The 21,589-nt window shown below is 51.1% G+C and overlaps 3 protein-coding genes and 4 pseudogenes across 3 annotated transcripts; 4 read left to right on the forward strand and 3 right to left on the reverse strand.

The window, feature by feature from the left end:
- Positions 1–84: 84 nt before the first annotated feature.
- Positions 85–2,933, forward strand: LOC136461364 (benzyl alcohol O-benzoyltransferase-like; annotated as a pseudogene).
- Positions 2,934–4,671: 1,738 nt separating this feature from the next.
- On the forward strand, positions 4,672–6,880 carry LOC136461365 (protein FAR1-RELATED SEQUENCE 5-like; annotated as a pseudogene).
- Positions 6,881–7,587: 707 nt separating this feature from the next.
- On the reverse strand, positions 7,588–8,581 carry LOC136459899 (glutathione transferase GST 23-like; annotated as a pseudogene).
- A 679-nt stretch (positions 8,582–9,260) lies between these two features.
- LOC136459900 (probable glutathione S-transferase) lies at positions 9,261–10,272 on the reverse strand. The gene is made up of 2 exons (XM_066459752.1): positions 9,929–10,272; positions 9,261–9,830 (listed from the first exon to the last, which is right to left on the reverse strand). Exons 1-2 carry the CDS (start codon positions 10,238–10,240, stop codon positions 9,459–9,461), a joined length of 684 nt encoding a protein of 227 aa, XP_066315849.1. The 5' UTR covers positions 10,241–10,272; the 3' UTR covers positions 9,261–9,458.
- A 1,613-nt stretch (positions 10,273–11,885) lies between these two features.
- Positions 11,886–12,516, forward strand: LOC136461366 (probable glutathione S-transferase; annotated as a pseudogene).
- A 236-nt stretch (positions 12,517–12,752) lies between these two features.
- LOC136459901 (probable glutathione S-transferase) lies at positions 12,753–13,507 on the forward strand. Its single transcript, XM_066459753.1, has one exon. It carries the CDS (start codon positions 12,787–12,789, stop codon positions 13,492–13,494), a length of 708 nt encoding a protein of 235 aa, XP_066315850.1. The 5' UTR covers positions 12,753–12,786; the 3' UTR covers positions 13,495–13,507.
- A 3,215-nt stretch (positions 13,508–16,722) lies between these two features.
- Positions 16,723–17,858, reverse strand: LOC136459902 (glutathione transferase GST 23-like). Its single transcript, XM_066459754.1, has 2 exons — positions 17,424–17,858; positions 16,723–17,318 (listed from the first exon to the last, which is right to left on the reverse strand). Exons 1-2 carry the CDS (start codon positions 17,739–17,741, stop codon positions 16,938–16,940), a joined length of 699 nt encoding a protein of 232 aa, XP_066315851.1. The 5' UTR covers positions 17,742–17,858; the 3' UTR covers positions 16,723–16,937.
- Positions 17,859–21,589: the final 3,731 nt, after the last annotated feature.

Raw genomic sequence — 21,589 nt, forward strand, 5'->3', positions numbered from 1 at the left:
TTTCTCCTATAAATAGGAATGGTTCAGTAAGTTTCTCCAAGAAAACAGCAAGCAGCCTGCAGAACCAGCTTAGCTAGCAGAAACATGTCTCCGCCTGTTAAGGTCCTCGGCCATTTCACCAGCCCATTTGCGCACCGCGTCGAGGCCGCTCTGCAGCTCAAGGGTGTGCCATACGAGCTGATCCAGGAAGATCTGAGCAACAAGAGCGAGCTGCTGCTCGCCAACAACCCTGTCCACAAGAAGGTGCCCGTGCTCCTCCATGGCGACTAGGCCATCTGTGAGTCCCTCGTCATCGTCAAGTACATCGACGAGGTCTTCGACGGGCCGTCTCTCCTCCCGCCCGACCCCTACGACCAGTGCCATGGCCCGTTTCTCCGCAGACTTCATGGACAAGGCATTCTGATTCTCATTTCAGAAACTAGAAGGCCCCGGTTCTTCTAAAATCTGAACATCTATTTGTTTTACTGAACTCTGGTGTGATGAAACAGCTCGTCGTGCCATTCTGGATGGCACACCGGGTAGAGGCCGAGGCGCAGAAGACTCTAGTGGAGGAAGTCAAGCAGAAGCTGGCGCTTCTGGAGGTGCAGGTCAAGGGGAAGAGGTTCTTTGGGGGCGACACCATCGGCTACGTCGACATAGCCGTTCTGTTCGCTTGGCTTACAAGCCGTACTTTTTTAGCTAACAAATAGTATTTTTCTCTCACAATAAATCAGTCAACAGTATTTTTAGCCATGACTTATCAGCCAAGCGAACAGGGCAATTATCTGACAATAAATGCCTCTGTGTTGACCTAGCTGCCTCTGTGTTGGGTCCTTGGCTCAGCATGGCAGAGGAGGTGACCGGAGTGCTTGTGCTTGACGAAGACGAGTGCCCTGCTCTACGCCGCTGGTCCAAGGAGTACAATTCCTACGAAGCTATGAAGCAGTACATCCCGGACAGAGACCAGCTTGTCGCCTTCTACACTGAACGGAAGGAGAAGTACAAAAGCATGGTTGAAGAAGCAATTGGGTTCTACAAGTAGCTAGAACATATCTTTGTGTGTGGAATAATGTATGGATGACAAATGGCCTGTGTTCAGATGTTTACTACTTTACAAAGTGTATTTGCATTTCTTCTCTGTGGGCTACCTGCTAATTTTCAGCCCATTCCGATGGTCAACTCATATAAATAAACCCAGTTCAAAACCTTTCATGTCCATTCTGATTTACTTCACATATATATATAAAAGAGTTAAATGCATGGGTGCTCCATCAACTTGCGTTCTAGTTTTACTTAGGTCCATCAACTCTGAAAATAGGTTTTTGGGTCCATAATCTTGGTTAGTGACGCATTCCTAACCCATACCCCATTTGTTTTAATTTTTTAACTGACGTGGCACCTCCGGGTCCACGTGGACGCTGCACACACGCATGGAGGTGCATGCATGGCTCTCGGCGCACGTCGTCGACTGGTCCGCGCACACCATCAGGTCCGCGAGGAGGCAGGGAGGAAGCTCATCGTCGACTGTGCCGCGCAGGGCGTCATGTTCGCCGAGGCCAACGCTGACCTCACCGCCGATGACTTCGGGGACGTCAAGTGCCCGCCGTTCCGTGCTTCGAGCAGTTCATACTCGAGAGCACCACCGTCGCCGACGTTGAGCCCATCGTCGACCGCCCGTTGCTCTACGTCCAGGTGACGAGGCTCAAGTGCGGAGGCTTCATCTTCGGGCAGCGGATCTGGCACTGCGTGGTGGATGCGCCGGGCGCCATGCAGTTTGAGAAGGCCATCTGCGAGTTCGCGCGCGGGGCCACCGAGGCGCTGCCGTCGGTGGCGCCGTCCTGGGGCAGGGAGATGTTCATGGCGCGTCAGCCGCCGCGGCCGTCGTACCCGCACCTCGAGTACCGCGAGCCCGCGGGAGGGGCCGAGCCCGACAGGATGATGACGACTCCCCCGGGCGACATGGTGCGCGTGTCCTTCTTCTTCGGGCCCCGGGAGATCGCGGGGTTGCGCCAGCACGCGCCGCCCGGCATGCGCTGCTCCCGCTTTGAGCTCGTCGCCGCGTGCATCTGGCGCAGCCGGACCGCCACCCTGGAGTACGCGCCGGACGAGGAGGTGCGGCTGTCATTCATAGTGAACGCGCGCGGGCGGCCCAAGATCCCGCTCCCCGAGGGATTCTACGGGAACGCCTTCGCCTACTCCGTCGCGGCCACCATCGTCGGGGAGCTCTGCGGCGGGGACCTCGGGTTCGCGCTGGACCTGGTGAGGAAGGCCAAGTCGGCGGTCACGTACGACTACCTGTTGTCGGTGGCCGACCTGATGGTGCTCACGGGGCGGCCGCTGTTCGCGCTGTCCAGGACATACATCGTGTCGGACGTCAGCCACGCCGGGTTCAAGAGCGTCGACTTCGGACGTAGCACGGCACGAACGGCGAGACGCGCACGTCCGCGGCGTGTAGGCCCACGGCGGCGGCGTCTGCGTGATCGGCGTGGCCCTGCGGGAAGTAGTAGACGGCGGTGCCGACGGGCGGCACGGCGCACAGGGAGCCCGCGCACGCCTGCCACAGCTGCGGGTGCACGCCGCGCCCCTCGGGCTTGGCACGGCCGGAGCAAGCAGCTGCCTCTCACCAACTTCCTAGAGGCCGTGCTTGTGGGCACGCTGCTAGGCACGATCTACATCCACGCTGGCTACGGCGAGGCCGGCACGCACAAGCGACTGGGCCTGTTCGCCTTCACGCTCACGTCCCCGAAGTCATCGGCGGCGAGGTCAACGTCAGCCTCGGCGAACATGACGCCCTGCGCGGCGCAGTCGACGACGAGCTTCCTCCCTGCCTCCTCGCGGACCTGATGGCGTGCGCGGACCAGTCGACGACGTGCGCCGAGAGCCATGCATGCACCTGCATGCGTGTGTGCGGCGTCCACCTGGACCCTGAGGTGCCACGTCAGTTAAAAAATTGAAACAAATGGGGTATGTGTTAGGAATGCGCCACTAACCAAGATTATGGACCCAAAATCCCACTTTCAGAGTTGATGGACCTAAGTGAAACTACAGCGCAAGTTGATGGATCACCCATGCATTTAACTCTATATAAAACGTCCACACACAAGTGTTCCGTCTCAGATTTTGAATGGCTTCATTCCAAAATTTCTCCGGTTTCAAATTGCTTGTCTCAATTTTGAATAATTGTTCTATCAATCAGCGCTCGAGCATGGGCTAAATTTGTGGCTTACATCTAATCAAATTTGTTTATTATTCACAAACTAATGGCGTGTTTGGTTAGCCAGCTTGGCTTATCCGGCGTGGGTCAATCCGGAATGAGGTGGTCCGCTACTTTTTGACTGGATAGACTGGTTCCTCAAATTGACATGTCACTGGTATTTTTATAAGACCCTGGCCCTGTTCGGCTTACCCCATATTCGGCTTATTCGGCTTCTTTTTTTCATGCAGAACAGTGTTTTTCTCTCACAACAATTCAGCCGGAACAGTATTTTTCAGTCAGTTTCAGCCAAGTTTCAGACCAGCGAACGGGGCCACCTTGACGATATTTTTATAAGAACTCCAAAAATACTTTGCATTCAAACCGAGTCCTAGCTCCTTCGGCCACCGTAGCAGCAGAGAGTCAAAGCTAATTGAACCATTCCAAATGTATCCATTTCATCCATCCTAAAATAACTGCACATCTTATTTTTCAATATTATAAAAAATATTATCAATATTTATTTCTTTCTAATATATTAATTATAAAAAAATATTTTACTGTTAGTCTAATAACACTTATCATGTATCATGAATAATAGCATTTTTATTTACATATTCGGTCAGGCTTAAAAAGAATTTGACTGCTTAGAAATTAAGATGTGCGATTATTTTAGAAACAATAGAGCACATCACTGGTTCTCTCGTGACAGAGAGGAAGGTTGTACGGTTGGAGATGAGGAAGGCAGGAGATGTGGACGGTCGTCCTGTCCTCGTCAAAGGAACGAACGTGGGTGACAAGAAACGTCTGAAGCTTATCCAAAAAAAATTGTCTGAAGCTGCCACCAGAGTCCACCAAAAGCGACCGGGTGGGTCAGCCGCTGAACCGGAACTTTTTTCTTTCAACGGATAAGGTGAAAACCAAGCTTATGTGCAAACTTTGAAAACTATCAATCTGGACCGCTGGATCTGCATCCGATGGCTTCATATAGAGGTGGGCGCGTTTTGCAATTAAACGCCCGCAATTAGCACACTAGTTGCGTTGTTTTGCGAAAACCCCCCAGCGCAAACAGGAGCCTGGTCCGTCGTTCCGGCTGGCAGCGCGTCGATTCGCGCAAGAGCCGCGGATCGCGCGTCCTTCCATCTGGCCGCCGCCGGCGCATCCAGGTCCTTCGACGAGCTGACCCCTGCGTCGGCAAGCGATCGGCAAGAGGTTCTTCCGTCTGGCCGCCGGGAGCCGGGCACGCCGGGGACGCCGTCGCGCTCGTCGGCAAGCGATCGGCCTCCACAAGCTGACCCCTGCGTGGATCGAGACGGTTGCGATTTGGAGTCCGCCGTGGAGTTCGTTGCTACATGAGTCCGGTCCTCCTGTTGGTACGTGAGTGTACCATGGATTCGTTCATGGTTGTTTCGATAGTGAGATGCTTGTAACCAATTTGTAACAGATCAGTCTGTAGGCGAAGGCACGTCAAGAGGCCGTGAGTCTGCGCCGCCGCTGCCATGGAGTCTGGCGCGCGTGACGTTCCCGCTGATGTTGTCGTCGCCGTTGATGCTGTCATCGTCGAAGATCCCGTCTCCATCGAGGCTGCCGCCATGGATCATGTCGCTGATGCCGTTGGAGCAAGTGATCCCGTTTCTGCAGATGAACTGGAACATCCTAGCACACCACGGTCAAGTTCCAAAGAAAATTTGAAGCCAAGGATTGGAGTGATCTTTGATACACTCACAGATGTGGAGGATTTCTACAAGTCATATGCACATGAAGCTGGTTTCTCTGTTCGTGTTGGTCAACACAAGAAGCAAAATGACGAAATATTATTCAAGAGGTATTGTTGTTCAAGGAAAGGGTATAGAAAGGAGAACGTAACAAATGTTAGTGATGATTCTGGGAAGAAAAGAAAGTCACATAATATCATGGAAACCAGATGTGGTTGTGAGGCACATATTGTCGTGAAGCTTGGCAGCGACAAGAAGTATCGAATAGCTTCAATGGTTGAGAAACACAGTCATGGTTTTGTGTCGCCAGATAAGAGGCATTTGCTAAGATCCAACCGTAATATCAGTGAGAGGGCAAAGAGTGCTTTGTTCAATTGTCATAAGGCTAGCATTGGCACCTCACAGGCATATCGACTTCTCCATGTCAGTGAGGGTGGGTTTCAGAATGTTGGGTGCACACTGATGGATTTGAAAAACTATTACCGTGATCTCAGAACCAAAATTAAGGATGCAGATGCACAAATGTTTGTGGCACAACTTGAGCGAAAGAAGGAGGTAAATCCAGCCTTCTTTTACGAGTTTATGGTGGATGAACAAGGACAACTTGTTCGTGTATTTTGGGCGGATGCTTTATGCAGGAAAAACTATAGTGTTTTCGGTGATGTGGTTTCGGTAGATGCAACATATACCACCAACCAGTATAACATGAAATTTGTGCCATTCACTGGTGTCAATCATCACTTGCAAAGTGTTTTCCTTGGGGCAGCATTCTTAGCAGATGAAAAGATCGAGTCATATGTATGGTTGTTTAACACCTTTCTTAAGGCTATGGGTGGAGTAGCACCTCATCTAATCACAACTGATGAAGATGCGAGCATGAAGGCTGCTATTGCTCAAATTCTACCGGATACAACTCATAGATTTTGCATGTGGCATATCATGGATAAGGTGCCTGAGAAGGTCGGGCCCTCTATAAGAAAAGATGAAAAGTTTTAGGAAAGACTAAACAAGTGTGTTTGGGGGACCGAGAATTCAGATGATTTTGTGTCACAATGGAATTCTATCATAACAGATTATGAACTCATGGGAAATGATTGGTTTTCCACTAGGTTTGCCATTCGCGAGTCATGGATTCCGGTATATTTTTTGGACATACCTCTAGCAGGAATGCTTAGGACTACATCACGATCGGAGAGTGCAAATTCTTTTTTCAACCGTTTCATTCGTAGGAAGTTGACCTTTGTTGAGTTCTGGCTAAGGTTTGACACAGCTTTGGAGTGCCAGCGCCAAGAGGAGTTGAAAGCCGACAATGCAAGTCTACACACCACTCCTAAATTGATGACACCATGGGCCATAGAGAAGCAATGTAGTGTGATATATACACATGAAGTTTTCACTAAATTTCATGAACAAATCTTAGCTGCAAGAGACCATTGCATTATTCAAGGTATTTCAGAGAGTGAAGATCTAAAATGTTTCACCCTCAACAGCTAAACTGGAAAAGACCGAGTTGTTCAAATGAACAAGTCAAACATGTTTGGTAGGTGTTCCTGTAAATTATATGAGTCTTATGGCATCCCATGTCGTCATATCATACAAGTGCTTAGAGCTGAGAAGCAAAGTGAGATACCATCGTTATATATTATGACGCAATGGGAGAAAAGATATAAAAGGTGTGTACTTTATTTTTTCTCCTTCTCTGTTTACCTATATTTTCTATTTTGTACAATAGTCTTGATCAGATATTTAATTTTACAGGGAACTATTCTTTGATGAGGAAGGTAACCTACTAGATGAAAAGCCTAAAGATCCTATGGAGGTGGCCTTGCGGAAAAAGATTTCAGATTCACGCAACAAGTTTGAAGATCTTATTCAAATGGCCAACAAAATGGAAGGAATTAAAAAACCCCTCATATCGATGCTGAGGTCATTGCTTACGCCAGGCAATCAGTTATGGCACTCGATGGTTCCTGATCTGCTCATGTGGCCATAAATCTAGGATTGTTTGGCCAGGATAGCAGCAAGTGAGCAAGAATAGTAGCCAGTAGGAAGCAGCAACTATGCCCTGTTCGCTTGATTTATAAGCCGTACTTTTTCAGTCAACGAACAGTATTCTTCTCTTGCAACAAATCAGTCAACAATACTTTCAGCCATGACTTATCAGCCAAACGATCAGGCAAGTCGCTTTGGCTGCTTCACTCCACTGACTAACTTGAGAAATTCCCCCCTGTCACTTGGCGTGTCAAACTCACTAAACATCGTTCAATGCAAACCTACAGGTGGAGCCGTGTTAGTCAGAGAGGTTTGAATGCAAACCAGGGGCCGTTCACTGGTCTTATCAGACCAGCCAGCCGGTTGATCCTCCTCTCAATACACTTTCACCAAACCAGTCAAACGGTGCTTTTCTCTCACAACAAATCAGCCAAAACAGTGTTTTTCAGTCAAGTTTCAAACCAGCGAACGGGGAAGGAAAAAAAAAAACTATACGCACGGCACACGGACGCGGTACGAGGCGAGAGCAGGGCAGGGCGTTTGGTGAAAGACTACTCGGATTAGTATTAAGTTGGACGAAAAAATATTAGTGGTAGAAATTTTGCCTCTTTAAGCACGAGGTGAGAGCAGGGCAGGGCGTTCGGTGAAAGGCTACTCGGATTAGTATTAAGTTGGATGAATAATTATTATTTACAAAAATTTTGCTTCATTAGTTTTTTTTGTTGTTGTTGTTGAGAATTACACAGACGTCCAACTCTTATACAGAGAGAAGTAACAACTACATACACTGCAGAAAAACGGTTCTGCCGAGATAAAAAGCACACGTTTATCTAGGCACACCACTTATGTTATTTCAGCGCATGCCACGTGTGATTCTTGCACCCAATTAGTTCCTGGCTTACTGCTGCAACTCTGCATTGGACAGCGTTTTGTACTTCTCCTTGTTTTCAGTGAAGTAGGCGACTAGTCGGTCTCTGTCCGGGACGCACTGCTTCAGAGCTTCGCAGGAATTGTACTCCTTGGACCACCGGCGTAGAGCAGGGTACTCATCTTCGTCAACCACCGTCACTCCATTCACCTCCTCCAGCACGCTGAGCCAAGGACCCAACTCACAGGCGGCTACGTCCAAGTACCCGACGGTGTTGCCCCCAAAGAACCTCTTCCCGTCGAGCTGCGCCTCCAGAAGCGCCAGGCTCTGCTTGGCCTCTTCCACTAGAGCCTTCTGCGCCTCGCCCTCTGTCCAGTGTGCCAGCCAGAACGGCTTGAGAAGCTGTTCAGCAGCAGGTTCAGTAATTAAAACTAGCAGATGTTTGAGATGTCACGAGAACCGTCTTCTTGGATCAGATGTTTACCTTATTGTCCACGAAGTGTGCCCAAAAACGGGCCATGGCACGGTCGTAGGGGTCGGTCGGCAAGAGAGGGCGGCCCGTGGAAGGCTTCGTCCACGTACTCAACGATGACGATGGACTCACAGATCGCCCGGTCGCCATGGAGGAGCACGGGCACCTTCTTGTGGACAGGGTTGTTGGCGAGGAGCAGCTCACTCTTGTTGCTCAGGTCTTCTTGGATCAGCTCATAGCGCACGCCCTTGAGCTGCAGAGCAACCTCGACGCGGTGCGAGAACGGGCTGGCGAAATGGCCGATGATCTTAACAGGTGGACACATATCTCAGCTAGTTATTCCTTGCTTGCTTCTTGGAGAAACTTACTAAACATGTAAGCCATTCCTATATTTATAGGAGAAATGCAAATGCCTGGGTCACATCGATATATTAGTCAAAGGTTGGTGGGCTGCTGCTTCTGCAACTGCAAGAACATCAAAGCTGTTCTCGACTTCTCGTTTCTGGTACTGAAGAAGTCGCTTTGGCTGCTTCACTCCACTGACTAACTTGAGAAATTCCCCCCTGTCCCCTGGCGTGTCAAACTCACTAAACATCGTTGAATGCAAACCTACAGGTGGAGCCGTGTTAGTCAGAGAGGTTTGGTTTACCTATAAGCTAGAGTAAATCACCACACAGTCACAGCGCAAGCTGGTCGGGCCGGGAGCTAGAATGAACCATATATCTGCCATAAGCAGTGACATCAGTATGCAGTGTGTGGGCGTTTTTTTCTTCCGTACGTAGCTCAGCAAGCTTCAGTTTGGACCGGGGAATTTCTTATTTACAGCTTCTAGTTTGTACAGTTTTAAAGGCAAACGTCATTTGAGTAAGAAATTTCAGGTCCCTGGCTATCCAATCTGGGTTGGGAAAACTTTCAGTTTATAATTGACAAGTTCTATGTGGTTTGGTACCCATATACAAAGGTGTATATTTCTGAAAACAAAAGTAAATATCCATAAAATATAAGGAAGGTATATATTTTTCATATTTTTATATAAAACAAAATTTCAAGACAAACCTAGCTACTTATATCACACCAAACATTTAAAATGAATACTAAAAAACATCCTTGAAATGTTGACTTCAGATAACTTCAAAGGATCACATTTAATTTTGTTCTGCACAGTGCACACACCGTTTGTGATCCGATCCATACATTATTCCTCACATAAAGCCATGCATGCCCTTGTATTGCACCCAACTACTGCTGCAACATTGTCTTGGCCATCATTTTGTACTTCTCCTTGTTCTCAGTGAAGTAGGCGACGAGTCGGTCCCTGTCCGGGTGGCAAGGCTCGAGAGCTTCACTGGAACTGTACTCCTTGGCCCACTGGCATAGAGCGGGGAACTCGTTGCCGTTCACCAAGGTCACTCCAGTCACCTCCTCAAGCACGCCGATCCAAGGACCTAACACACACGCAGCAATGTCGAGGTAGCCCGGTGTGTCGCCACCAAAGAACTTCTTCCCGTTGAGCTGCGCTTCCAGGAGCGCCAGGTTCTCCTTGGTCTCCTTCACCACAGCCTTCTGCGCCTCGCCCTCCGACCAGTATGCCAGCCAGAACGGCTGGAAGAACTGTGTTCAGTAAAACCAGCAAATGTTCAGATTCCATAAGAACAGAACAGGTGAGGCCAGCAGGTTCTCTAAAGTAACAAACAAATGCAGCAGCATACCTTGGTGTCCATGAAGTTGGTCCAAAAACGGGCCATGGCACGGTCATAGGGGTCGGCCGGCAGGATAGACGGCCCGTCGAAGGCCTCGTCGATGTACTCGACGATGACTAGGGACTCGCAGATGGCCAGGTCGCCATGGAGGAGCACGGGCACCTTCTTGTGGACAGGGTTCTTGGCGAGCAGCAGCTCGCTCTTGTTGCTCAGGTCTTCTTGGATCAGCTCGTAAGGCACGCCCTTGAGCTGCAGAGCCATCTCGACGCGGTGCGAGTATGGGCTCGCGTAATGGCCGATTATCTTAACAGGTGGGGACATGTTTTCTGCTACTAGTTGGCTGTTTCTTGCTTAGCTTGCTGGTATCTATCTGCTTGGAGAAACTTGCTGAACCATTCCTATTTATAGGAGATAACAAAGATTTGCTTGGCTTCTTCTGCAAGAAGTTGGAGCACTTTACACAACCATCTGAATATCTGATCCTGAAAGAAGTTGCTTGGTTAGGTTCCTTCAGTCCACACAGTAACATAAAAATTTGCTTCTGTTCCTTGGCCCCATAAACATCGCCGAATGCGATTAAGCCTTGAGGTGGAACTGTGGAAGCGTTAGTCCATGATCACTAGGATTAACGCAGCTCGAGTGAATGAGTCAGAGAGATCTTAGTTGCGTAAGATCTGGAGCTGTAATGAGCCATGTGCCTGGCATAAGCAGTGACCTCAGCGTATCCATAGGTCATATACGCTGGCATTTTTCTTCGGTACATAGCTGAACAAGTTTCAGTCTGCAGCGCCGTAAGGGCCAACATCATTCCAGCAAGAAATTTCAGGTTCTGACCTTTTCAATTTGGGTTAGGAAAACGTTCAGTTGAGATTTTCAGAATTCACTACACAGTACTTGTGTGGGCTTTGAACTTCCGGTCCAAAGTATAAAGATATCTGATGACAACAGTGAATATGAAGAACTCGTTTCAACTTTGAAGGTTAAGCTTCCAACTGAAAAAAACAGGGGAAAGGATTCTGAGCCTTAAACTTCTAAAAAAAATCATCTGTTTTTACAAGCAGAGAGGTGGAGGAATGAAGCAGAGAGGGATGGGAGAGTATGATCCGTCAGATCAGCGGTGGCGGCGGCGTCTGATTCGCATGACGAGATGAGGGCGTCAGCCGTGAGGCGAGAGCGGCGACTGCGCGCCGAACAGGGAAGAAGAACGCTCCAACGGACTTTGGTTGACTAGGGTCAAAAGATTATTCCAATCCAAGAACATCATTATCCTTACACCTTACTAGTAACAGTCTTCTACCATACTGATTTCAGAGTGTGGCCACACGTTAACATTTGTTCCTTTTTGGCATCGCCTCGCCGGCCGAACATCTCACTTTTGCGAAGCCGGCGGCATGTCCCGAAACATGTCCTTGCACGCCGCGGAGGACATGGCGACGAGCTCGTCCCTCCTGGGCAGGCACTGCTTGTGCTTGGGCGTCTCGTGGCCGACGTAGCGCTCCGCCCACCGGCACAGCGCGGGGCACTCCTCGTCGCTGAGCAAGGCCGCCCGCCGACCTCCTCGAAGACGCCAAGCCAGTGAGCCAGCGGGCTGGCGGCCATGTCGACGAGGCCGACGGAGTCGCCGCCGAAGAAGCGCGTGCCCTTGTCCCTGAGCTGCGCTTCCAGAAGCGACAGGCTCCGCTTCGCGTCCGCCAGGAAGCGCCGCCGTGCCTGGGACGACGACTCGCCGTCGGCGTGGGGCAACAGCAACGACATCCAGAACGGCCGTGGGAACGGCAGTGTCGTCCAGATTAAACGTTAAAGATGCCCCTTTTTTAGGCTCTGGAATGTATGGTGATCGATTATGGTATGGCTACTTCATCGATCAGTATCTATGGGCGCCGCCACCAGTGTCTCTGTGACTCTGTTTGGAGTAAATACGAATAACGAATGGGTTCTCATACAGAGATATCGAGAAGAGTCAGAGATGTCGCCGCCGGTGCAGCTCATCAGCGCCTTCGGCAGCCCGTTCGCGCACCGTGCGGAGGCGGCCCTGCGCCTCAAGGGAGTTCCCTTCGAGCTCCTCCTGGAAGACCTGGAGCACAAGAGCGAGCTGCTGCTCACGCACAACCCCATCCACAAGAGGGTCCCCGTGCTCCTCCACGGCGACCGCGCCGTCCTCGAGTCCCTCGTCATCGTTGAGTACGTCGACGAGGCCTTCGACGGGCCGGCCCTCCTGCCAGCGGACCCCTACGACCGCGCCACGGCTCGTTTCTGGGCGCAGCTGCAGGGGTCAGGGAAGAGGTTCTTCGGCAGGCGACTCCATCGGCTACCTGGACCTCGCGGCGTGCGGGCTGGGGCACTGGCTCGGCGTCATCGAGGAGTCCACCGGAGTAGGCCTGGTGAGCGACGACGAGTTCCCGGCTCTTCGCCGGTGGGCCGAGGAGTACGCCGCCGACGAGACCGTGGGGCCGGACAGGGACCAGCTTCTCGCCTACTACACTGCTAACAATGATCCCGCATGCATGCTGGCTCACCGTCCTTCTCCGCACGATCCCGGATGCATGCCGGCCGCCCACCCTCTTTTCCCGCTCACTTTCCCTGTTGTTGACGTGTGACGTAAAAAAATAATATTTATTTCAAATTGCTATATCTATTTTTAATTTTGTTTCCACCAATGTCTTACGAGACGAACAAAACTAGATCTCACTTATATATGTTTCGAAGAATTTTTTTTTAGCACTAATTTATGTATCGGCCTGTTCACTAGTTGATTTCTGGACTGATAAGTTCAGTTATTATTAATTTGTTACGAGAGAAAAACACTGTTCACTAGCTGAAACAACCAGTTGATTATCTCATAGCTTATAACTTATGCAACATGTGACATGTCTCCGCCGCCGCCGGTGAAGCTGATCGGCTTCGTCGGCAGCTCGTACGCGTTCCGCGCGGAGGCGGCGCTGTGCCTCAAGGGCGTGGCCTACGAGCTCATCCTGGAGGACCTCTTCGGCACCAAGAGCGACCTGCTGCTCCACCACAACCCCGTCCACAAGAAGGTGCCCGTGCTCCTCCACGGCGACGACAGGGCCATCTCCGAATCCCTCGTCATCGCCGAGTACGTCGACGAGGCCTTCGACGGGCCGCCGCTCCTCCCCGCCGACCCCTACGACCGCGCCACCGCCCGCTTCTGGGCCGACTTCATCGAGAACAAGCTCACCAAGCCCTTCTTCATGGCGATCTGGGTGGAGGAGGGCGACGCGCGGCTGCAGTTCGAGAAGGAGGCCAAGGAGCTCGTGGCGCTGCTGGAGGCGCAGCTCGAGGGCAAGAAGTTCTTCGGCGGTGACAGACCGGGTTACCTCGACGTCGCCGCCTCCGCGCTCGGAACCTGGCGCAGCGTGATCGAGCAGCTCAATGGAGTGACCCTGCTGAGGGAGGACGAGCACCCCAACCTGTGCCGGTGGAGCAGGGACTACTGCGCCTGCGAGGCTCTCAAGCCGTGCATGCCGGATCGGGAGAAGCTGCTCGCCTACTTCACCAAGAACTTCGACAGGTACAAGGCGGCCGTCAATGCGACGTTATCGCAGTCGCAGCAGTGAAAAGTCAGTAACTGGGTACCGCCGCTGGTATTTCTTTCTCACGATAAATCAGAGAACCGTACTTTCAGTGCGCTTATCAGCCAGCAGTATGCATTACCACACGTCGTGTCTGCGCGTCTACGTGGGACACGCATGGCCCAGTGAAATACGTAGTAGTAGTACTGATGTACTGTAGTTTCGAGTTTTTAATTCTGAAAACCAACAAGTTTTTTTTTGAACGAAACAAACCAACAAGTTATTACTTTTTTGATTTTGTACCGGAGTACTAGTGAAATTGTATGCAGAGTTCTTGTTTCACCAATGAACCAAAAAAAAAAAGAAATATATGTACTAGACCTTTTTTACCATTATGTAAAAAAAAGATAAATATTGAATATGTCAGTCCCCACCCAGAAAAGTAGGGAATTGCTGGCCCCCGGACGTTCGATGGGATACCAAACGGCCCAGCAAAAACGCGCCGCACTCCCAGTACAGTCCTTCACCGTCTGCCTTGTCCCGCCACACACGCATACCCCGCCCCCTCCGTCTCGCCCTGCCCCGTGCGCGCCGCTCCTTCCCCTGACCGCCTCTCTCTCTCTCCACGCGGGCGGATGCGGAACTCGGGAGTCGGATGAGGATGAGCACTCCCCGTCCGCAGGACCCAAGGCGCACCGCACGCCCCATCCACCAGCTCGTGCCCCTTCCCCTACGCCCGGGCCGTGCCCCCATGACTCTCTGAACATACACCTCTGAAACACGAAACACTGGCAACATGAAACACTTGAATGCAACATATGTCTGAAACAGATGATACATTTGGAACATACAATTGCAACATGTGTGTGAAACAAAAACAACATCCAGATAAAACACTTGCAACTTGCAACATAAAAATACTTATTGCAACATAAGACTGAAACCGTTGAAGCATTCTGAGCATACTTGTCGGTGCGAAAAGTAACCAACACGTAAATATTTGTAGTTTTGTCGTACGTTGTGATCGGATGTGGCCTAGCACTCAATGACACAGGGTTTATACTGGTTCAGGCAACGTGCCCTATGTCCAGTTTGAGTCAGTCGGTGACTTTATTCCTGAGCCCAGGTGCTCGAAGTTTGCTGTGGGGTTACAAACGAATGGAAATAAGATGGGGGTGTTAGAGGTCCGGTCGGACTCTGGACTGAAGGGCCGAGAGTGACGGGAGCTCCTACGTGCGCTAAGTATTGGAACGTACGCTCTGTGTAGCTTTAGAGTTCTAGAGCAGTGAACTGTTCTAGTGCTCAGAATGCCTAAAGCTAGCAGAGAGAGAGAGTCGGAATTGATCGTCCTTTGTTGGGAGAGAGCGCATCCCCTTTTATGGATGAAGGAGACAGCCTTACAAGTTCAAGAGAGAGAGAGAGAGAGCCCTAGTCTTGTTGCCCACGCCGTCGGGTACAAGACAGTTTGTCGGCGCCCACAATACTGTTGACGCCCACATGCATTTGGCAGCCTCCATCGTGTTCTTCTGGTATGGTAAATGTCGGCGCCTACCATACTGTAGGGCAAATATTGGCGCCTACAACACTGTTTGTGTTCTGACATGTCTGGAAGGCTGCAAAGTACCCTTCTGACAGTTCCTGACAGTACTGTCCTGCAGGTGTGCAGGGTACGGTCCTCGGTATTTGTGGTTGACTTGAGCGCCTTACCTTATTTGCTCCGCTTGATTTCTTGGGTCCTCACCGAGCGGGTATCCCCGACCGGTCATTCCCTAGTCTAGTCCGACTGCGTCGGTCAGGAGAAGAGCCGTAAGCAGAGGTTCAGTGTATATACCCGGTCGGAGAAGCGGGTCGGAGTCGGAAGCGAGCGTCGTCCCCTGCCTTGGCCAGGCCTTCCGATCAGAGAAGCGGGTCGAAGTCAGAAGCGAGCGTCGTCCCCTCCTTAGCCAGGCCTTCCGGTCGGAGACTAGATCGCTCTTCCGGCCTGTCGTTAGGTATCTGGCTCGGCCCTAGGAGTTGCGCATCGTTTGTAATGCCCTCTGCTGGGCCAAGCTTTTGCTGGGAAGCGAGCCCATTAGGGACCCCGGGTTTATGAACCCGACAATACTCTTGCAACATATGTGTGAAACATATGCAACATCCAAATAAGCACACTTGCAACATACGTCTGAAAAAACATATAAAACTTGGAACGAACGCTTGCAACATACGTGTACAACCATTGCAACATGTAGAACATCATGCTCTATTTTTGCAACATCCATATGAAACACTTGCGACATACCTCTGAAACATCTGAAATAATTAAAACGTACTCTTGCAACATGCGCTTTCAACGCAACATCTCCTTGCTGCTCGGAAGAATGGAGGCTCATTAGTGTGTGGTGTTCACCGGAGGCAGCGGCCCGGCGGCGCTTGTAGGCAGTGGCCCGGCGGTGCTTGTAGGCGGCGGGCCGGCGGTAGTGGTTGCATGTCGCGGAAGGGAGGCATCGGCCACACAAGCGGCGGGGAGGCTGCGGCCGCACGACTTGGGGAGGGCAGCAGGGCGCCGCGCCTAGCAGGGCCGGAAGCCAAGCGCCACGACTCAGAAGCGGCCGCACGCTCTAAAAAAGAACACATAGAACAAATTTAACTAGCGGACGTTCGCTCGTAGCAAACGATTCCATGGTAGTGATCCCCGAGCCTCAGCGTTCATGTAGTTTTTTTCCTCCTTTCTTTCTTCCTTTCCTTTTTTATTTTTTCATATTAACCAAAACCATTTTTCTTGTATATACTACAAAACAAATTAAGTTGATAATTTTTTTTCAAAACAAATTATATATTGCACAGGATAAGTTGCTTATATTTTTTTTTAAACATGGAACAATGAAAACTTACGTGTACAAGTTATGTTATTAGTAAATTTATTATATAAAAATTGCGTTAGAAACATTATGTGAAGAAATTGTTATGACATATTTATCCATGGATAATTATATTATAAACAAAAGTTAGTTTTAAAGGTTATATCGGTGAGCGAGATCTTCAACAAGTTTGGGTGGTGTTTTAAAAATCGGATTGAGTCCTAATTTTTATGTCTTTGCTTTGTATATGGAGTCTTAACGATTCGTATTACCGTGTGGTGGAGCATGATGTCAGTGCCATGAATTTGTACTAAACGGCTACACTCATTCATTCGTGAATGTTTGGAGACCGAAATTTATATTCCTTAATTCAAAAAAACAAAAAGTTATCGGAAAACACATTTAAGATTTAGTTAAGGAACACAGCCGCGTACCCTTTTTTTATTAAAGCAGTCAAACAAAGTTGGAACCAAACACATGCATCTGGACAGATGGCATTTGCCTGAGAGCATATCCCGGGCTTTGACAGAGCCATCATACGTGACAGCAGTCCTGTCCACTTGTTACAATACTTTTATGTTATCCATGCACCCAAGTCAACAACCCCCTCTCGACACAAACAATTCGTACTGTGGCATGCACGCAGGACTACTTCTCCGGCGCCGGCGCCATTGACCTGGCCGTGGCCACAAACGAGTCCTTCCTGGCGCTGAAACGGGCGAGGAGCTCCTCCCTGTCGGGCAGGCACCGCTTCACGGCGTCGTGGGAGGTGTACTCCTTCGCCCACCGGCACAGGTCCGGGTACTCCTCGGCGGTGACCAGGCTGACGCCGGCGACCTCCTCGCAGACCGGGAGCCAGTGTGCGAACGCGCTGGCGGCGACGTCGAGGTAGCCCACGGCGTCGCCGCCGAAGAACCGCTTCCCCTTGACCTGCCCCTCCAGGAGCTTCAGGTTCTCCTTTATCTCCTTCACGAACCCCCTCTGCACCTCGCCCTCCGTCCACATCGCCAGCCAGAACGCCTTCGAGCACTGCCGACGTCCAGGAACATGCACACCATTCGATCGATCACGATTCACGACTTCGAACGAACCTGAAGAAACCTGCGATGTCAACCGGACGGGGTTAACTGTTACCTTGTCGTCGATGAAGCGGGCCCAGAAGCGGGCGGCGGCGCGGTCGGCGGGGTCGGCGGGGAGGAGTGGCGGACCCTGGAACGCCTCGTCGACGTACTCGACGATGACGAGCGACTCGCAGACGGCGCGGCGGTCGCCGTGGAGGAGCACGGGCACCTTCTTGTGCACGGGGTTGTGCTGCAGCAGCAGCTCGCTCTTGTTGCGCAGGTCCTCCTGGATGAGCTCGTAGGGAACTCCCTTGAGGCACAAGGCCGCCTCCGCGCGGTGGCTGAACGGGCTGTCGAAGAAGCCGATCACCTTCACCGCGCTGCCGCTCATTTTTGCTTGCTTGCCCTCGCCGGCCGTAGTCACCGTCGTGATCTTGTTTGGTTGATGGTACTGGCTCCTGGTCCTGGGTGGGCTTTATTTGCTGGTGTTTGTAGCGCCTGATGCTGATGGCCCTGATTACTGAATTGAGTACTGATGGACTTGGTGTACACCACCTAGTTGACTTGATTTTTTTGCTGAATCTTCTCCAGGAAGAACTGAAGGGTTTGTCAAACGACGCATATATGTTTATGTGCACGAAGCTTCTCGACTGCGTCGTTCGTCAGTTTGACTGATTCGTTTAGCGCGCTCACCTAAACCATATAGTTTATTAGTTTAACAACATGTGAATTATGTACCAAAAAAAAATATACAGAGTATGATATTAAACTGTACTAATTTCAAGAAATTGATTGTCACGTACGAAAATATTTGACTTTGGACAAAACTAGAACAACCGTATTTGTGAAGTAGAGGCCTAGAGGGAGTAGTTTGGTACAGCAGTAGACTGTAGCTTGGAAATGGGCTAAGAGTAGGTCATTGTTTAGTTCACCAAAACTCTCAACTTTGGCACTATGCAAAAAGAAGATTTCCCGTCACATCAAATTTGCGGTACATGCATGGAGTACTAAATGTAGACGAAATCAAAAACTAATTGCACAGTTTGCTTTAACTTTGCGAGACGAATCTTTTGAGCATAATTAGTCAGTGTTTGGACAATAATTCATAAATACAAACAAAATGCTACAGTGGGGAATCTTTTACTATGCAAATTTTGGTCTTCCAAAGTTGGTCGAACTAAACGCACCCTAGGATCTACTTCATTCCAGCTTTGCGTGCTTCTAAATCATCAAAGGACGTGCATCGATTCTGAGTTGTTGTTCATGGATTCAAGGACTGATTGGAAGGAGGTGGAGAATTTGTAACCAGAGCATTTGTAAACTAAACATGTAGTCCGTACTTGCAACCAGAGCATTTGTAAACTAAACATGTAGTCAAAACTTGGTGGATTATGATAAGGGCACTGCAAGCGCCCCCACGGACGCCCGCGTCCGGCCATGGGTGTAGTCTGTTTCTGCGCCGTCTGCTGCTCTCAGGAAACCGCGCCCCCAACTCGCGCCTCTGTTTGGACGCCCATGGCTCCTCCGCTTTTCGCCCAGGCCCCTCCGCTTGCCGCACCCGGCACCGCATGCCACGCGGGGACCGCCTGCGCCCCTACCGCCATCGCCCTCCGCTCCCCATGCGCATGCACGGCGCCCAAGCAGCTGCAGCAGGCGGTTGTGGCAGGGTGGGTCACATTGCAACATGTGCAACATCCCGATCTACTTTTGAAACAACTAGATGAAACACTTGCAACATACGTTCGAAACAGCTGAAACATGCGTCTGAAACACTTGCAAAACACTTCAAAACTCTTGAAAATTATTGCAAACATATGCAATATCTAGATAAAACACTTGCAACATACGTGTAAAACATATGCAACATCTAGACGAAACACTTGCAATGAACGTCTGAAAAAACAGATGAAACATATGGAACATACACTTGAAACGTACGTGTATAACCATTGCAACATATACAACATCACGATCTACTTTAATTTTGCCACATCAAGATGAAACACTTGCAATATCCAGATGAAACACCTTAAACACTTGAAACATAAGCTTGCAACATGCGCTGCGCAAATGTCACCTTGCTACTTGGACGAGGTAACAGAGCAATGCGGGCACCGACGAAGGAGAGCGTCGCAACGGCTAGGAGCTTCCACACACCGAGGTCGAGATCCTCGCCAGGAAGGTCCACGTTGATAAGCGCCGGAGGAGGTCGTTGTTGTCCTCGTGCCGCTGAAGACGTCCAACTCGTCGACCACGCCGACGTCGACGAGGTTCTGGAGGAGGAGTGGGCACGTCATAGTAGCAGACACGGCGCGAAGCGGGATGGGGGGCCCGCGCAGCGCGCAGCAGTGAGGCGGAGTGGGGCGGGCGCCAATGTGGTGAAGCCATGAATTTATGTCGATAGGGGTTTGTCGGGGACCAATACTAGGGTACCTAAAGAGGAGAAGCTAATGACCATCGACATTAATTCATCCAAGCAGTCAAGAGTGCGACTACGGCTCCAACCGGCCCCCAGGTGCGTGGGTTCCGCCTCGACCGACCTCTTGGGAGCCTCTAGGAGCAAGCTCCACCTCGCCTGACCCCAAGGTCATGGGCTCCGCCTCGCTCGGCCTCTAGGGACGAGCTTCGCCTCGCCGGACCCCTGGGGGCGGGCTCCGCCTCGCCCGACCTCTGGGGACGAGCTCCGCCTTGCCCGACCTCTAGGGGTAGGCTCCGCCTCGCTCGACCCCAAGGTCACGGGCTCCACTTTGCCCGACCACGAGGCTACGGGCTCTGTCTTGGCCAACCCCTCAAGCGAGGCTCTGACGAAAGCCCATACCACCACCAACCACTACGTGCCAGAAAGTACAACCCAAGGTCAAACTTCTGGCATCGTGCGGGGAGCGGGCACATCTCAACCTAACCTATGCCCACGACATGTCACTCCAGAGAACTCACATCATCAACAGTGATGAACGCGTGGTCACTATGCTACCCACTCCCTGTATGGTCGTTGACCAGCAAACTGGTTAGCCGCGTCGCCCACCGAGACGCAATGGGACGTCATGACCCGCTGACAACGCCAAGGCGTGGCATCAACGATGAATAGGCACCCGACGTGGTGCCATCCCTGTCACCATCTGCAGTGTACAGACGCCCGACGTGGAGCCATCTCTGTCACCACCTACAGTGTCAGCGGAACCTGCGTAAAGTAGAAGAAAGGCCCGGCGGTGCGGGAGGCCTTCCTCTCCTTAGCTCTTCTCCCTTTTTCTATCTGTGTAACCTGCTCTTTCCATTCGTCTATAAAAGGGGAAGCAGGACGTCCCAAAGGAAGGGAGTTGACCACTCTACACGGCTGAGTAGCATCCGAGCTCTCAGCACCCGTTCATTCCTTTCACTAGAGACTTGGGACCCGTCCCTCTCTTGCCCGTTTGTAACCCCTACTACAAACTTTTAGTGCTAGTAACACGAGCAGCAGCAATGAACTGGACGTAGGGACATTCTGCCCGAACTAGTATAAACCTTGTGTCCTCTTAGCACACCATCCGAGCCAGACACGCAATATTAGAAATTTACTCGTTAGTGGTAACTCGAAACACCAACAGTTGGCGCGCTAGGTAGGGGCCTTTTACGCATCTCGACATCAACACCAGCCCTCAGATGGCTAGTCATGACGTCAGCTGGGTCCCGAGCGCACACGTGCGCTTCAAGGACCTATACTTCATCGTCACAACGAAGGGAGAGTTGGTGCGGGCTCCTGCCGCTGTCCAATCTCTCCACTTCACCGGCCTCGACGCGATCACCGAGGCGCTTGAGGAGCTACAGCTGCATGCACCGGAGGCCCACGCCCCCAGGTGTGACTAGCTCCTTGGCTTCGACTATGGAAGGTTAGAGCGCCAGCTCGGTGCCTTCCTAGGACCCCGACCGTCCCGGGAGGACCTACGCCACCTCACCTTCTCGTTTGCCAATGTCATGGCACAGCTTGCCGGAGGAGAGCCGCTCTCTCTGTAATACCTCATCCGAATCGCCTCAACAGCGCTCCTGTCTGGTCTATGCAATGCCACAGATACCATTGGCCACCTTGTGGGGCAACGCACGCCTCCATCCCCCATGAACGACGAGTTCGCGGGGATGACCGAATATGTCGTGGAATCTTTCCATGACCTCCTCGTAGGAGAATCGGAGTTGCCCTCCAGCTCTGACACCAGCAGGGGAAGCCATCACCCCTCTCATGAATGTTTCATGGCAGGTACCCCTGAG

This window comes from Miscanthus floridulus, chromosome 6, assembly GCF_019320115.1.
Source record: "Miscanthus floridulus cultivar M001 chromosome 6, ASM1932011v1, whole genome shotgun sequence".
In the NCBI taxonomy this organism is placed as follows: Eukaryota; Viridiplantae; Streptophyta; class Magnoliopsida; order Poales; family Poaceae; genus Miscanthus; species Miscanthus floridulus.

Excerpts from the sequence above, each read along its gene's own strand:
- LOC136459902 (XM_066459754.1), bottom strand. The coding sequence starts at position 17,741 with ATGAGCGGCAGCGCGGTGAAGGTGATCGGCTTCTTCGACAGCCCGTTC. Across the intron at positions 17,319-17,423 it reads CCCGCTTCATCGACGACAAG|TGCTCGAAGGCGTTCTGGCT; the intron begins GTAACAGTTAAC and ends GGACGTCGGCAG.
- LOC136459901 (XM_066459753.1), top strand. The coding sequence starts at position 12,787 with ATGTCTCCGCCGCCGCCGGTGAAGCTGATCGGCTTCGTCGGCAGCTCG.
- LOC136459900 (XM_066459752.1), bottom strand. The coding sequence starts at position 10,240 with ATGTCCCCACCTGTTAAGATAATCGGCCATTACGCGAGCCCATACTCG. Across the intron at positions 9,831-9,928 it reads CCAACTTCATGGACACCAAG|TTCTTCCAGCCGTTCTGGCT; the intron begins GTATGCTGCTGC and ends TACTGAACACAG.